Source organism: Palaemon carinicauda, chromosome 9, assembly GCF_036898095.1.
Source record: "Palaemon carinicauda isolate YSFRI2023 chromosome 9, ASM3689809v2, whole genome shotgun sequence".
NCBI classification, from domain to species: domain Eukaryota; kingdom Metazoa; phylum Arthropoda; class Malacostraca; order Decapoda; family Palaemonidae; genus Palaemon; species Palaemon carinicauda.
In genome coordinates this window covers 74929493-74947396 of record NC_090733.1, presented here as the reverse complement: position 1 = coordinate 74947396, position 17904 = coordinate 74929493, and the positions used below count along the sequence as shown (strand labels likewise).

At 46.8% G+C, this 17904-nt stretch overlaps 1 protein-coding gene across 1 annotated transcript; it reads left to right on the top strand.

Moving 5' to 3' along the window:
- Positions 1–384: 384 nt before the first annotated feature.
- Positions 385–3493, top strand: LOC137646486 (uncharacterized). Its single transcript, XM_068379592.1, has 3 exons — positions 385–1719; positions 2273–2498; positions 2586–3493. Exons 1-3 carry the CDS (start codon positions 385–387, stop codon positions 3491–3493), a joined length of 2469 nt encoding a protein of 822 aa, XP_068235693.1.
- Positions 3494–17904: the final 14411 nt, after the last annotated feature.

Sequence of the window (17904 nt, the reverse complement as noted above, 5' to 3'; positions counted from 1 at the left end):
ATTAGTTAAACCAACTTTCTCAGAAAAGAAAGCTTTCTAAAAATTCAAAACTCTTTAAAGGGTTTCCGTCGAAGTCATAGTTTTTAAATTCAGATTTTCAGCAGCCAAATTTGGAAAATAAACTTCATTATCAATGGCCATAAACAACTGATCTCTGACTCGACCATCAAAGGCAGTACCAAAATCACAATCTGAAGCTAAGGATTTCAGATCACCATAGAGATCACGCAATGACTCACCACAAGTTTTCTTCCTTTGCTGAAACTTAATTATCTGTGATAGGACAGTTTCACAATAAAATGGGTTTTCAAAAGAGAAACAATATGATCAAATCTTAAAGATGCATCATGAGGTAATTTAAGTAGTAATGATATAGGCCATGGCATGGTTATGAGCCTCATTAATCAAAAATTATCAGAAGGGAAGCTCTACAGGAAAGTAGTTGAACATCTGAGAAAGTGTGATTATACACTAGACGAATTCTTCAATGCGATAGATTTCATTATTCGAATGCTCGAGGACGATGCCTTGCAACGAGGAGATAAACTTGAACCTGACAAGAGAATAGACGTCAGTGTAAGAGCGAAGTCGAAACCAGTTCAGAATAATTCTTTTCCCTTTTGTAACGAACAGCACCCGCCTCACGGATGCCGCCGAGTGACTGACGTGGCTGCTAGACGTCGCATTTTGCTAAGAAAGGGCATATGTTTTAATTGCATTAATTCTGGTCATCGAAGTGATAAGTGTCCTGTCCCTAACTCTTGTAATAATTGTAGTGGTAACCACAACACAGCCATTTGTGATGATTATAATCCGAGAAAACAATTGCCATCAGTTCCCTCCACTTCAGCCCGAAGTAATAGTAGTAGTGATTATAGCATTAGTCAGTCTACAACGTCCCGCCCCGTAGTAAATGCGACGCCTCAACAGCACGAAACAGGCCCCTGTCCATCTAAAGATAAAGTAGAATCCAAGCAGTGCAAAAGTGCAAAGGTTACACAGATGTCCAGCGTGGACCTCCCATGTACAATCTTGCTTACGGCTATGGCCAAAATCAATCACAAGCCAGGGAGTGAGCGAGTCCGCTTATTTCTTGATACGGGAAGCCAAAGAAGCTTCATCTCTGTGAAAATTGCGAGGCAATTAGGCCCACCGGTGGTAGGGAAGGTAGCGTTGAATATAGCTCCGTTTGGCTCCACAGAAATAAGCGGACAATATGATGTCGTAAGCTGTAGGGTGGAGATAGGAAGAAGAGTAGTACGAATGAAGCTAGTAGCACATGAGAACGTTGACGTCCCAATACATAACGCCAGTTATGTACAAGTTAGACAGCATCTGTTGAGTAAGGGAGTCACGTTGGCCGATCCAGAGAATAAGTCCGATAAGTTGAAAAATGTGCACATTTTAGTAGGGGCCGATTATTTTAGCTACTTCATCATAGGCATTGAGAAAGTTGATGGGATAAGTCTTTTCTTGACCCATAATGGCATGTCGCCATATGGGAAAGTGCTGCAGTGGCTGTTAGAAGGCCAAAAGATCGAACATGTGAAAACGCTCAGAGTCTGTAGAATTGCGGGTGAACCAAACCAGTTTGACGTAGATGAGTGGTGGCATTTGGACCGCGTTGGCATCGCCCCATCAGAGCAATATACTGTCCGCAAAGCGGAAACCATGCGAAAGGTATCGCAAAGTGTCGTAAAGAAGCCTGAGGGATATCAGGTTAGCCTACTATTCGGGTTGGATGCTAGGCCAGATACGAACTATCGAAACGCTGTAGCACAGTTAGATTCGTTGCAAACTAAATTTAGGAAGGACAGGGAATATTTTGATCGGTATCAGGGAGTGATAAATAAGTATCTAGAAGCAGGCTTTAGATCAGAAGTAAAGGAACCCAAGATTGAAGGGTATTATATGCCACATTTCGGCATTAAGAAAGATAGCCGCTTGACCCCCCTCAGAATCGTGTTTAATTCCTCGGCAAAATCTAAAGGTCATAAATCGTTGAATGAGTGCCTCTTACCTGGCCCCAATCTAGTAGAATTAGCATAGCATTTGCTTATAAAATTCAGATTCAACGAATATGCCATGCTAGCTGACATCAGCAAGGCCTTCCACCGTGTATTGTTAGATCCCTGTGATGCCAAATACACACGATTTCTGTGGCGTGAGGTAGCAGGTCGAGCGCTCACCTTTGCCTTTAGAGTCGTGGTGTTCGGCATCACGGCGAGTCCGTTTTGTTGCAACAAGTTTTGCATTGTCATTTTTGGCAAAGTCATTTTACATAGATAATTATCTCAGTACTTTCGAGAATGCAGAGAGCATGAGGCAGGAGCAAGAATCTGTCAACAAGATCTTAGAAAGGGCTGGTATGCCTTTAGAAGGGTGGGCGTCCAATAACTTAGCCTTCGATAGTGAGAAGCAGTGGAGTGAGCCAGTGAACGTGAACGTACTTGAGCTGCGATGGGCCCGAGACGTCGATCGATTGTGCGTGAAAGAGAGTAAGAGAATCAGTGAATTGGGGGAGGGATGGGTACCTACAAAGCGTAGGGTACTTTCCCTGTTAGTCTCCATATATGATCCTCTAGGCTTGATAAGCCCATTGTTTGTTCGAGGAAAGCTTTTCCTCCAGCAACTATGGGAGGATAACGTAGGCTGGGATGACATGTTAAGGAGAGAGAAAGCTAGGGAAGCGGGTGAGTTGTTGTGTGAATTGAAAGCGGTAAGTAACATCACATTTCCAAGAGCGGTAGGCAATAAAAATCTAGAGCTCCATGTATTCACCAATGCCAGCAGCAAGGCATATGGTGCAGTAGCATATATTAGGGACAATTGCAATCAAGTAAGACTACTCACTAGTAAGATGAAAATCACTCCCAAGGGGATGAACAAGTTGACAATCCCCAAGCTAGAACTATTAGCATTATTGTTAGGCTGCAAATTAGCTAAGACACTTAAAGGGCTGATAGAGCCACGAGAGATAGTCATGTGGACCGACAGTAAGGTCACGATGGCATGGGTAGCATCTCCCGATGCCAAAGAAAATAAGAATATATTTATATCTAACAGAGTGGCGGAGATTATTTTTCTTCGTCAGGTTTGCGATTTCAGTCTCAGCTATGTCCCGAGCAAACAAAATCCTGCCGATGTCCTGTCCAGAGGAGCAACAACGCAACAACTGCTACAGAACCCTCTTTGGCAGAAGGGTACAGAGTTCCTTGGGACAACGGGAGAGCCTGTTCCCTACAAAGAGGATGATCCAACCAGTGTGAGAGCCGTAGTAGCAGCGGTGCAAGAATTAAGGGAAGAAATAAGACCTGTTCCCCTAGGAGAGATATGGGAACTTCTACAGAGGGAAGTAGAGTTCCAATTCTCATTGAGAGTTACTAGGCTAATATTGAGATTTGCCAAATTAAAACGGGACCCATTTAGAATTGTTGTCCAATTAGAGCAAAAATATTTATTTGCCTACAGTCTACGCTTACTTGGAGGGTGAGGTTAGACCCCCCTCGTGAAGTCATTAATTTTGTCAGACAATTAAATTTAGTGTTAGATAATAAGTTGATTTGCACTAGGGGACGTGTGTTCCAAGTAGAGAAAATGAAACATTTGATTCTTTTGCCAGCTAAAGGACGCTTAGTTAAGACTTATCTAAGATATTTGCATTGTTTGCATTTACATTGTAGTGTGAATACACTAATGGGTATCTTTCGACAGAAATGCTGGTCGCCAGGCCTGCATTCCATTGCAAGGCAAATTGTACATCAGTGTCCAGAATGCGTGCTAGCCTTCCAGCCCCTGTTGAGACAGCCACCACCACCACCCCTACCGATGGAAAGGATCAGCTTGACGAAGCCATTTACCGCAGTCGGAATGGACCACACAGCAGCCATATAGACCGAAACGTGGCCAGGCTACCTACTGATTGTAACAATGCACCGATCTTGCCAGACGACGACCTCAATGTGACCTTCACCTCCCGGAGCCTCCGTGATCGTTATTTGAAATTGACAGACACTCTGAAAGCCTTCCGGGAGAAGTGGAAGAAAGAGTATTTAAGTGCCCTGAGGGCCAGACTCGATTGTCGATCTGGGGAACCTTCCAAGCTGCACCCCGGAGACATCGTGCTGGTCAAGCAAGACAATAAAAAAAGGGCTACGTGGCCCCTTGGACGTGTCGTGGAGACATATCCTGACGAGGACAGAGGCGTGCGTTCGGCCAAGGTGTTGTTCGAGGATGTGAAGTCCCTGCGAGTTGTCAACCACCTAGTTCCCCTGAAGATTGCCCCCTCTGATGACGATGATGGTGCTGGAGAAGAGACGACGGTGATGGTCGGAGAAGACGATGGCAACGGCGATGTCAAAGACGAGGGTGCGTACAGTTTACCAGCAGGACTGCCAGGGAACGTTGTGACATCTGGGGACAACCAGGAGATAGTTCAGGCTACGACATCTCGACAACAAGCCACAGAGGTCTTAGGTAGTAACGAAGATAGTAGAGGTAATGATGGTAATGAAAGTAGCGATACCAATACAGTGAGAATATTGAAAGGCGTAACCATGAAATGTTGAGTGCTAGTGCCGTAGAATCAGAGACGTCGGGCGGACAAGGACGTTCCGCACGCCCATTCAGAAAGGCTACTGCGAAGCAGCTTGAGCTAATGAAACGATTAGTTGAGAATGAAGATATATAAGTCATAGTTGCAAACAGTAAAAGAAAACGGGAGTATCCCTCCTTCTGGTAGGTAGGGAGGGTGGAAAGAACTAAGTGTAGGTGAGTTTGAATCCACAGAGGTTGGAAGTGCGTCGGGTATAGAGTACGGGAATGGGAGGGCCTCTTTCGTATATACAAGTCTAGCGTTGTACAGAACCAGCCCCACCCCGCCACCCCCCTTCCCCTAGAGTAATTGCCAAGAAGTGTGGCTGTTTGGTGAGTGGTAATTCCATTGATTGATTAAGGGCAGATTGCCTTATGATTGTATATATATATGATTATTCGATTTATGATTGTGCATGTATACATTGCTTATTGCTTATTGAGATGTTATTGCAGGCCTATTGCCTTTCTATTGTTGATTCATGTATGCATTATATGTTTTGGTACATTTATACATATTATCGCCATTATGTGTATATACTTGTAAGAATTGATTGCCCCGGGGTAATATTATTTCCCTTGATGTACATTGTGTGTGTAATCCGTTAGAGTCGTTGCGGAGCACTACGCCACAAGCCTAACCGAGTCTTGGAGTGGTTACTCCCCCCCCCCCCCCCAGGTTCGGTCTTGCCTAATTGTCCAATGTTTCACCGCCCATTTATTTTAGGTGTGGAGTATGTCGGGAATTTTGAACTGATCATTTGGAATCCCTGCCATTTGACTTCACAAACGTTGCGTTAAATTGGGGCAAGACTGAAAGATCTTGCGGGCGTTTCTATGAATGAGCGCTGTCCAATACGTGACAGTATTGTGGCGTAAATTTTCACCACCTGGCGGGGAAGGAGCGGGTGTCAGAGAAACAAAGTCTTTTTTGTTTACATTTTACGAAAATGATATTGTATTCATTCATGCAGGCAAAATTATCAATGTATATGTTTAGAGCCAAGGACTCGCTAGTTTGTTAGATTCTGGCAAAATACGGCCTTCAGCTGAAGTATTGAGTTTATCCTTTGATCTAACGTAAGACTTTGACTGTTTTTCTATCTTGTATTCTATAAAGAAACTCAATTAAACCCCTTGTTGATTAAATAAAGTGAGAGTTCCCGCGCATTTTACAAGGACCCTTTAATTAGCGCGGGAGACAGTAGTTTTCCTTTGAGCCATGCTGAGCGATGCTCGGCATTCCTGCCGTAGGGCCCGGCCAGACCAAGCGCGGCTAACGGCGAGGTTAGCGGCAAGAGGTTAGGGCGGCAAATTGAAACCTTAGGTATCTTATGTAGGTGGCCAGATAGGAGGCGCGGGAAGCCTCGCGCCTCCTGTCTGGCCACCTACATAAGATACCTAAGGTTTCAATTTGAGGTTAGGGCGGCAAATTGAAACCTTAGGTATTTTATGTAGGTGGCCAAATAGGAGGCGCGGGAAGCCTCGCGCCTCCTGTCTGGCCACCTACATAAGATACCTAAGGTTTCAATTTGCCGTCCTAACCTCTTGCCGCTAACCTCGCCGCTAGCCGCTCTTGGTCTGGCCGAGCCCTTAGCCCCGAACAATGTAAGTACCGTCTATGAGGTTGTAGTGTGTCTCTCTGCCTCTGGCTCCTATCTACCGCGATACCAGGTCGGTTCCTTTGTCAGTGTGAGTTATGTACATTTTTATGTCTGTAAATTTGTCATCCCTGGGATTAGGGATTTGATTTCTCAGATGATGTCTGCAGGCACCGGTATGTCATTTACCATAGAGTCATTATTGTAATGTTGTAATTTCACCTTGTTTAGTTCAACTGTGAACTTATAGTTTTACGAGCACATGTTGCAAACCTCCTAAGGGTTACCGTGTTCTAAGGCCATGAGAGCCTGTATTTGATTAAGTAAAATTTCTTGTCAATGTCGAGTAACTGCGTGTGTAGTAAGGTTGAAGACCTAACTTTCGTTTTGCGTGATGTTTCTAAGAACACATTGGCTTAACCACCCGTGATGTCCTTCAGATTGTATTAGCGTGATTTGTTATCGTTTTTAAATGATCATTTTTGTAATAAACCAGATTTTGTGAACATATTTTATTGAAACCCTCCTGAATCATTACAGTTTTAAATAAGTCGGAGAAAAATTCCTGACAACTACGTCAGTATATTTTATTCTTATATTTATGACATTCTTAAATTTTAGATAACTAAATTGTAATTTTACAAACCGGTACATTTATAAATTAAGAATACATATCCTTATGTTTCTGTCTGTTTTTTTTTCTGAAACTTAATAGCTGTCTCTTATAATTTTGTTGATTTTCTAGCATTTTCAAGTATTGTATATTACAATTGTAATGGGAGAATGTTATCCTTTTGGTATTTTGATTTTTTTTCTGTGAAATTGATTCATCATCCGACTCTAATATCTTTAAAATTATCTCTGTTAGTAATTATTGGAATTTATTTTAATTCCAACCTTATTTATATTTAATAAACAAAACAATTACTCAAAACCCAAAACAACTTACATCAAATAGTAGATCGACTAGTAATACTTTGTGATATTGCCCTACATCACCCTTTTCCCTAGACATGTCCTAAGATACAGAATAATATAGTTCACTTATCACAAGGTAGATGTTGAAGTCTTCCAAAATTGTCGTAGTTTTGGGTGATGAACGTTAAGTTTTGTTCGGAGTTAATATCCTATGAAGATGCCGGCCTTTCCATTATGTACTTATTACTAGAACTGTTCGCCGTGGCTGTGGTAACCTCGGAGTTAATTTACTTCTTACCATTGACAGGTAAATATTACGCACGCGCGAACTTAAGGCCTATTAGGCAATTACTTATTTAAGTCATTTAATTCATAAGTTTAATTTTATTATTCATTTTACTTATCATTAACACTAAGTTACTATACTAAGTAGCATTAAGTTATTTACTTTTAATTTATTATGAAAAATAGGTAAAGCTTCGAGTCAAGCTAACGACCGAACGGCTATTCCCCACAGTCGACACAAATATTTACGTTAACTGTAATCCTTATAAATAAACAGTTTTGCTTTCCATTTCTTTTGCAACTCGTACCTCTATAATTTATTTTTGGTTTCTAACATAATATTGATTATAAAAATCATTTAAAGAAACTTTATTTCATCAACGAATGCATGTAACATTATTGCCATTCCCTTCTTATGTTTTTCTCTCTCTATCTGATACGTGGTCTTGAGTCCTTTTTTTTTCGTTTTGGCCATACTGGCATGAGAAAAACACGTTGGAGAAGCCGAATGGGCATGCTTCCCCGTCCATTAAAGATATTTGTTTTGGGTCATTAGAGAAGACATTGACGTATCCCTTTTCAAAGGTAAGACTTCGTTATAATCTAGAAGATTATTATAAGGATAGGGAATATTATGTTATAGATAGAGAGGAAAAGCGATCAGAATGGATGCAGTGGCTTGCCAATGTCCGGCAAAACAGTTCCAGAATTGGGGACTAGAAGATCCCATAGGGTAACGGTTTCCGGCAACCAGCCGTGCTAAGATACACACAGCATGCTGGAAATCTGTGATATGCAAGAAGACAGCATGATTACTAATAGAACGGTAATAAAGTACCGATCCATTTACGTAAACAAGTCATCTGGTTGCAGTGTAGGGCTATCAATATCAGATGATAGCTAGTAGAAGGGGGTGCAAGTCGCCTTGACGCCTCCGGAAGGCTCCGGCAGACTGCCGGCACGCCGGAGGCCGCTCCAGCAGAGTTTCTGGCATTAGGGAAGACAATATAGAAGTCAAGAGTAATACCAGGGTGGCGGCCGCCGGCACTGCGGCGGCACGCCGGCGGGGAGCGGCGGCTCCGGCAGCCGGAGGTTGCCGGATTGGTGACAGGAACAAGGATGGTTATAGCAGAACCGGACTGCCGCGGATGCCGGCACTCCGGGGGCCGGCCGGTGGACGGACGACCAAAGCTATGAGGAAAGAGGGAAGGCCATCGGTTGGATGCCGGCGGCAGGCGGCAGTCCCCCGGCACACGGAGGACTGGCGGCCCAGAGGGTAAGGGATAAGTCACCAAGGTAGGAGGTGGGTATCACCGACAGTGGAGGCGGCAAGGGACCGGCACCAGGATAGTGAAGGAGACAGAAGGAGGGATGTAGGGGTCCGGCCACGGACCTCAAGACATCCCACCTGAGTGGGTGTACCCATGATAGAGGCTAGCTCTATCACCCAGAAGCAGGGGCCGCAGAGGACCGGGAGCTAAGGTAGCCCAAGGGAGGGCTAGGGGACACCCAAGAAGGGGGGAGAACCCCTGCAGACAGAACGCATCCAGTGGTTAACCCCATAGGACACTATGAAGGGTATATGTACCAGAGCGGACTGCACACAGGAGCTAAGGTAGCCCTATCACTCCACCCTAAGGAGGAGTTGTAGGACAGGGGACAGATGGGTATAGACTAACCTAAGTATAGGCTAGGCCATACAAGAGATAGGTGGGGAGGGGAGAAGAGAATGGTCTTCTGTGGAGGAGGTTCTGTACCAGAGCGGCCACCGAGGAAGGGAGGACACTCCCTAGCCTAAGGTAAGGCAGCTTGTCTGAAAACGGTGCATGGGTATCGTTTCAGCAAGGTACGCAACAAACCCCTCCAAAACCTAACCTAGAGCAGGGATGTTACATCCTGAACTAGGAAGGATGGAAGACGTATCGCTATTGCAGGGATGGTCGGAGACCTAACCCCAGCAATAGAGGAAGGACTAGTCGTTCCTCATTCTCGGACGCAACCCTAAGGGGGAATCATTCCCTTAGGGAGGACAGAGAAGCGATATAATACTCTGATAAGAGCTTCAACCCCTTACGTGGTAGGGGGAGCAAGGTTATGCAGAGGGGATGCCCTAAGGCAGGGGATGAAGGAAGCATATAAGGGTCCTACGTGTAGGTTAGGTTAGAAAGACTCACTATCTAACCTGTCCCTTATATGGTCCCCGAAGGCGAAAACACTTGCATCACAGTCAAAAGTATTGTAAAATAATGCCACTATCTTCATAATAACCTAAGATCACTGATAAATATCATGCATGAACACTGATATAGGCGCTCTGGCCTGGGGGCTATAGTAGCCAACTGGTATGGGGTCATTCGATGACCGATAAAAAGGCGTCAAAACACGATATAAAAGTTCCTAGCTATGAAGACTAAATAACTAATAGTATCGATTAGTTAAAGAGGCCGGAAAAAACGCTGTTGAGGCTAACTAAATAAGGCATGCAAACAACAGCGACGCCATAAAATGGCGGGTCCGGTCGAGGCACAGCTCTGCCACAAAACATCAAATACAGTATCTCGAAAAGTAAAATTTACTTTACGGTCAGAGGTTAATTAAACAATACTGGAAACTTGTACTCAATTTTCCAGAAGAAGGCGAGGCCGAAGGTAGCGACATGACGAAGATGCAGGTTGATGAAAAGAGCGTAGGGAAAATCCGTCTAAGTAAGGCAAGCTACTAGCAGAAGGATGGAGACGGACGTGACGTCATTTAGCAATGGCGCCCGTTTGTTTACGTCTCGAGTACCAAAAGTAGCCACGAACGAGATTAGCTGTGGAACGGCTCCCAGCTATTCTCGGCCCCTACACACCGAAGTGTTAACTCTGTTTGGGGTGTAGATAGCTATGTGGCGCGTTAATACATGCGTCCCCTGTTGATATACGATGTCTTAAAAGGGAAACCTTTAGGATACTCGCTCCAGAAGTTAGAATTCTGTGATAACCTGTGGTTAAATTCTCTGGGAATATTTAGTAGTGATATACCCAAGGAAGCTACCAAAAAGGAACCTTCCATCAGGACGCCATGGCTTGAGCCCAAAAAGTTTGCATACACCCTCGTGGTCGTGTTGCATCATTTTACAAGACACCCTATTTATTCACTTGAGTATGATACATTCTTTTCTTTAAAAAAAAGGGGGGATGTGAACATGTTAGTAACATTACGACCTCCTCGTTTTCCTGAAAACCGTATTAACTGTACGAAAAGTAATGGTTCCTTATATGTAAATTTATTTTCAATGCCAAGAGGGTGTCACGAAGTAGCCGACCTGTAGGACACCTCGGGACTCCCCCTTTCCCTCTCTCCCATGGAAAATTCCATTGTTTATGATCTTAGATTGGGCTATACAATTGTTTCTGAAAGCCCAGCAGATATTTTTCTTATCAATTGAATAGTTATATTTCCTTTGGAAAATAGTTTAGGCTATAAGAATTATTCAATGTTGTTAGGTATATGAGTTAACCTATGTCCTCCTATACCCTCCCTAACCTAGACACAGTGGCCACAGAAACCTTCTATAGCCTAGCCTAGAATTGCCTATAAACCTTGAGTAGGGTATTTTTGGGCTCAAGCCATGGCATCCTGATGGAAGGATCCTATTTGGTAGCTTCCTTGGGTAATCACTACTAGGATTTTCCCAGAGAATTAAACCACAGGTTATCACAGAATTCTAACTTCTGGAGCGAGTATCCTAAGGGTTTCCCCTTAAGACATCGTGTATCAACAGGGGACACGCATGTATTAACGTGCCACATAGCTATCTACACCCCATATAGAGTTAACGCTTCAATATGGCGGACAGAGAGCGGCTGGGAGCTGAGCCGCAGCCAATCTAGATGTGGCGATATCGGTACTCGCGATGTAAACAGACGGACGCCATTGCTTTTGATGACGTCACGTCCGTCTCCATCCTTTTGCTAGTAGCTCGCTCGATTGGACGTATTTTTCCCTTTGTGCGACTTTATCTGCTTGCATCCTCGCCATGTCTCAACCTTCAGCTTCACCTTCTTCTGGAAAGTTGAGTACAAAGGTTAAAGTATTGTTTAAATAAGCTCTGACCGTAAAGTAAATCTTACTTTTCGAGATATTTGCATAATTGTGGCAGAGCTTTGCCAGACCGGTCAGCGCCATTTTATGACGCTGCTGTTGCTTGCATGCCTTATTTAGTTAGCCGCAACAGCCTTACCGGTATATAAATTACTAATCAGCGCTATTAGTTATTTAGTCTTCATAGCTAGGAACTTTATATCGTGTTTTTGACGCATTAGTTAGGGTCTTCGCTGACCCCATACCAGTAGGCTTTGCTTAGCCCCTAGGCCAGTGAGCCTAAACCAGTGTTAATGCATGATATTTCAGTGATCCTAGTGTTAGTTATGAAGATTTTGGCATTATTTTACAATACCATTGACAGTGATGCAAGTGTTTTTTCGTCTTCAGGGACCATATAGGGGGTAGGTTATCTTGAGTGCCTTGCTAACCTAACCTTATGATAGGACCCCTATATGCTCTCTTCATCCCTAGCCCTAGGGCTTCCCTCTGGTAATCTTGTACCCTATTACATGTGATAGGACAAGACTCCTCAGAGTACTGTATCGCCTCCCCACCTAAGGGAATGACCCCTCCCTTAGTGTTGCGGACCTTAAAGGTAGGATCACCTCCTTTAAGCTGAATCGGTCCTTGACCTTTTCCTTGCGATACGTCTTCTCCCTTCCTTGATTAGGGTCTAACAACCCTAATCCAGGTTAGGTTGGGAGGGCTGGTTTATGTACCTTGCTGAAATATACGCGTGCACCGTTTTTCAGTTGGTCCACCTACTATAGGTTAGGGTGAGCATCTCCCTTCCTAGGTGGCCGCTCTGGTGCATAACCCATCCTTTCTTATAAGAAGACCCTCCCCCCCCCCCAACCTATCTCTTGCCTAGCCTAACCTACCAGTAGGTTAGGCTTCATATGTCCCCTGTCCTACACTCCACCCTAGGCTGGAGTGCTGGACCCCGTGGTGCTCCCAGTGTTGTCCGCTCTGATACATAGACCCTCCATAGTGCTATGGGGTCAGTTATCATTTGGTCGACATGAAGAGTCTCCACCCCTTCTTTGGGTACACCCTGTCCTCTCTTGGACTGCCTTAGCCCCCGGCCATTGCAGCCCCTGCTTAGGATGATAGATTCACCTCTATCATGGTGGTACCTTTTTCCAGAGGTGTCTTGACTAGGCTAGTACAGCCTTGCCATCCCACCTCCATCTTTGGTGCTTGTCCCTTGCCGCCTCTACCCCGGCATTACCGCCGCTACGGGTGACTTCCTTATCCTTGCCGCCTTTCCCCGAGTGCCGGGGGATCACCGCCGTGGCCTCTCCATTCCCTCATAGCCTCGGCACACTGCCGACCCCTCCCGGAGTGCCGGCACTAGCAGCCGGCCCCCGGCCCCGGCTATGCTCCTTTATCCTTACCCCTGTCACCCTCCGACTGCCTCCGGCTGCCGGAACCGCCGCTCCTTGCCGGCGGCCGCCGCTACCGGCTGCCGCCACCCTGGCTTCTTTTGACCATAGAATGATCATTCTTGAATGCCAGAAACTCTGCTCGAGCGGCTTCCGGCGTGCCGGGGGTATGCCGGACCCGTCCGGAGGCGGCAAGATGCCTTGCACCCCTTCTCTCAGCTATCTTTACTAGCGATAGCTCCTAAAAACCGCACCTAGACGGCTTGTTAACGCAGACAAACTGGTACGGAATCGTACATTTTGTTCAGTTTTCACTCTGTCTTCTTGCGTGTTTCATCTTTCCAGCACGCTACGTGTAATTGGCACGTCTGGTTGCCGGAACCTTACTAGGATCTCATGATCCCCAGACTTTCTTGATAAGATTTCAAGCCTAGTCTATAATATGGTTATTCTAGATGGAATTCCCATTATCAAGACACCTTCCATGGAGGCCTACGGCCACCTGGGACTGTCCGATGCTACGGCAACCAGCCGGGCGGGTTACACGAGGCATGCGTCTGTCTCCTTTCACCCACCCTTCTGTGCATCACAATTAATTTAAGTTAATATTAACTTGTTAATAATTAACTTTATATACGAGCCATATTATGACTCTACAATACTCATCGTCTCTTTCTTTTACAGGAGGAGTACGTCACGTGTGACCACGACTTCTGCGCGGTCCGTCGGCCACACTTCTATGGACACACGGCGTGTAGGACACACGCCCCTTGTGCTCACAAGAGAGGGGATCTCAAGTACTGGGGCCCCACCACCTGTTCGGTCTGCCAAGAATGCTTACAGAAAGCATTCTATGATCCTCCCTCAGCGGAGATTCGGGACACTGCTCGGGACAACCTACGCAAGTGGGTACGTGGCTTTCAAAAGAACGCCACTGGACCATACCTAGCCACAGAAGAAATGAGGTCTTTGCTGTTCCCAAAGGCCTCACCAGACTCAGTGGTCCCAGTCGAACAGATCCCCGTAGTCCAGATTACAGTGGAACCTGATGTTGTCATGGCTCAGTCCATGAATGATTGTCACCTGGATTCAGAACATGATGAACACATGTCAGAGATCTCGGAGGACACCGAGAAAACCCTTATGGCCCAGGGTGAAGGGAAGGATGATGAAGAAGAGGACCGGGTAGTATATACCGAGTCCGATAAGGAGGATGCCCCTCCCTCCATCCCCCCTGCTACTCCTACACCGACGGAAGTGTCTCTCCCGTCTACGTCCTCCACCACGACTCCTCTACCTACGGCACAGGATATGATTCGGCTCATTGAATCCGTGATGGAGCAGAAGCTCCAAGAAACTCACAAGATCATTCGGTCGATGGGAGGTTCCAAGGAATCTCGCAAAATTTCCATCAAGGACCTCCTCGCATGCTCGAGCGACAATCCGTGGCGATTCGCCGAGCATATGGTCATCGCTGACGACAAGATCTTCGTCAGCGATAAGATCGGCTCCATACCCCTGGAAGAAGTTGAGTTCTTCCCCCGCTTTGAGGCGTATCCGGACTGTTACGTCCGTCTACGTTCAGAACCATCCTCAAAGGAAGAGACCGAACCGAAGGAGAAAATAGTGTTCGATCTCTCGAAGGCCCAGGCTATGCTTGCCAAAGCGCTTAAGAGCAGAGGCTTTACCTGCTCTGGACTTCCGGCTCTGAGCAAGAAGTACCCCACCTACGTTGCGCCCGATGAAGTGGTGATACCCTTCACGGAAAAGGCCTTCGCTGCCTGCCTTAAGGCTGTAGAAGAAGGGAAATCCTGCCCTGCATTGGAGGAATGCAGACCTTTCTCCGCAGTCACCCCGCCCGACACCAAACACTGGAAGGATGTGCAACACACCTTCGTGGTGGGCAAACTAGATCCTGACGTTGCTGGACGTCAGTTTAATGAGGACCTCCCCAAGCTAAACGATCACCTCCTTCGTAGGGAACAGGAAACGAAGGAGAGGCTGGCAGCATCTCTCACTCTCCAGGTCCAGATGGACGTAATGGCTGGTGACACCAGAGTCCCTGACCATTACATGGTCCTTGCCAAATCTCATATGGCAACCTTAGTCAAGGATCTGTACCACTTCATGCGAGCTCGTAGAGCCTGCAGAGAATTCGTGTTCTCCAGTGCCACTGTCAGACACGAACCCCGGAAACTGATTTCCTCCAACATCTGGGGCAAGTACCTCTTCCCGTCTGATCTAGTGAAAGAGATCACAGACAAGGCCGCATCTGAGAACAGGAACCTTCTCAACAAATGGGGCATGTCTAGGAAGAGAAAGCCCTCTCAGGATGACGGTCCTCAGCCTAAGAGGAAGCAGTCGAAGCATAGACCCCAGCAACGTCAGCACAGACGTCAGTTTCCGGCACCCGCTACTCCCCAAGTGGCCGCTCAGCCGCCACAGACCTTTCAGTTGGTCCCACAGCCGGTTTTGTCCTCATCACCGGCCTTCAACCCCGCCTTCGAGCAGCACTCCACTACCTTTCGTCCCAAGGGTAGAAGCTCAGGCAGGGATTCCGGCAGAGATTCCTCTCGCCGGCCCTCCAGAGGCAGAGGAGGACAGGGAGCTAGCGGCCGAGGCAGCAAGTCCTCGGGACCCCAGAAGCAATGAAGTGCTTCCGGTGGGAGGAAGACTCTGCCACTTCCAGGATCGCTGGACCTTCGACTCCTGGGCACACAGCATCATCAAGAAAGGTCTGGGCTGGAGCTGGGCGCAACCACCCCCAACCTTCCAGCAATTCTTCCAACGTTCAACCCCCCTCCTGGAAGAATATGTGCTAGACCTCTTGAACAAGAAGGTGATAAGAAGGGTGAAGTCCACAAGGTTCCAAGGGAGACTGTTTTGTGTCCCCAAGAAAGACTCAGACAGACTCAGAGTCATTCTGGACTTATCCCCCCTCAACGTATTCATATCGAACAACAAGTTCAAGATGCTGACTCTTCAACAGATCAGAACCCTCCTGCCTCGAGGGTCTTTCACGGTCTCGATAGACCTGGCGGACGCATACTGGCACATACCAATGAACCATCACGCTTCCTCCTACCTAGGATTCCGACTCCAACGGAAAAGCTATGCCTTCCGGGCCATGCCCTTCGGACTCAACGTGGCCCCTCGGATATTCACAAAGCTAGCGGACGCAGTAGTACAACAGCTCCGCATCCGAAACGTCCAGGTGATGGCCTACCTCGACGACTGGCTAGTGTGGGCGCCCTCGCCCGAGGATTGTATAGAATCCTGCAGAAAAGTTACCCAGTTTCTCGAACACCTGGGATTCCAGATAAACGCGAAAAAGTCTCGCCTATCTCCAGCTCAGAAGTTCCAATGGTTAGGCATCCACTGGAATCTTCAGCGGTGTGCCTTTCCATTCCAGCAAAGAAAAGGAAGGAAATAGCAGGGTCTGTCAAGCGACTGTTAAAATCCAAACGGATCTCGAGACGCCAGCAGGAACAAGTTCTAGGCTCTCTACAGTTCGCCTCGATCACAAACCCAGTGCTTCGTGCACAGCTAAAGGATGCAGCGGGAGTCTGGAGACGTTCCGCATCCATCGCTCGAAGAGACCTCAAGAGACGGCTCCCAAGCAGACTTCGACTTCTTCTAAAGCCGTGGTCAAAAACGAGGGCCCTAAAAAGGTCCCTTCCTCTCCAACACCCACCTCCATCTCTCAACATCCATACGGACGCTTCGTTGGAGGGTTGGGGAGGTCACTCCCACCAAAAACAGGCTCAAGGCACTTGGTCTCCCCTATTCAAGACGTTTCACATCAACATCTTGGAGGCCATGGCGGTTCTTCTGACGCTGAAGAAACTCTCCCCGCCCCCGTCGATACACATTCGCCTGACCCTGGACAGCTCTGTGGTAGTGCGTTGTCTCAATCGCCAGGGCTCAAGATCGCCCAAGATAAATCAGGTGCTCCTGACAATCTTCCGTCTGGCAGAAAGGAAGAAATGGCACCTGTCTGCAGTTCACCTACAAGGATTCCGCAATGTGACAGCGGACGCTCTATCTCGGACAAACCCGATAGAGTCGGAATGGTCTCTAGACGCAAGATCATTCTCCTTCATCTCTCACCGAGTCCCAGAACTCCAGATCGACCTCTTCGCAACGAGCGACAACCATCAACTTCCTCGATATGTAGCCCCGTACGAGGACCCCAAAGCGGAAGCGGTGGACGCCATGACCTTGGATTGGAACAGATGGGCCAAGATTTACCTGTTCCCTCCCACCAATCTTCTGCTGAAAGTCCTCTCCAAATTGAGAACCTTCAAAGGGACAGCAGCTCTAGTGGCTCCCAAGTGGCCCCGCAGCAACTGGTACCCCTTGATCCTGGAGATGCAGCCAACGCTGATCCCCCTCCCGGACCCAGTTCTCTCCCAGCAAATACAGAAGTCGACTGTCTTCGCTTCATCATCGAAAATCAAGGACCTTCATCTCATGATTTTCTCACCCTAGCCGCTAAGAAAAGGTTTGGGATTTCGAAGGAGAGTCTAGACTTCCTCGAGGAATACAAGACCGAATCCACGAGAAGGCAATACGAATCGTCTTGGAGGAAATGGGTCTCCTTCGTCAAGGCAAAGAACCCCTCGAAAATCACCATAGATTTTTGCATGTCCTTCTTCATTCACCTTCATGGACAAGGCTTGGCAGCCAACACGATTTCTACTTGCAAATCGGCCTTGACTAGACCTTTGTCATACGCCTTCCAAATAGATCTGTCTAGCGACATCTTCAACAAACTACCGAAGGCCTGTGCCCGTTTACGACCGGCACCCCCTCCGAGACCAATCACTTGGTCTCTAGACAAAGTTCTCCACTTCGCCTCCAACTTGGACAATGATTCATGCCCTCTTAAGGACCTGACTCAGAAAGTTATATTTCTCTTCGCTCTAGCTTCGGGAGCCCGAGTCAGCGAAATAGTGGCACTATCTAGAGAAGAGGGACATATCGTTTTCAACGATTCAGGAGACCTCTCCCTCTTCCCTGATCCGACGTTT

Coding starts and splice junctions, on each gene's coding strand:
- LOC137646486 (XM_068379592.1), top strand. CDS start 385: ATGGTTATGAGCCTCATTAATCAAAAATTATCAGAAGGGAAGCTCTAC. Junction 1,720..2,272: donor AGAAGCCTGAGGGATATCAG/GTTAGCCTACTA, acceptor TTTTTGGCAAAG/TCATTTTACATAGATAATTA. Junction 2,499..2,585: donor TCGATTGTGCGTGAAAGAGA/GTAAGAGAATCA, acceptor ATGATCCTCTAG/GCTTGATAAGCCCATTGTTT.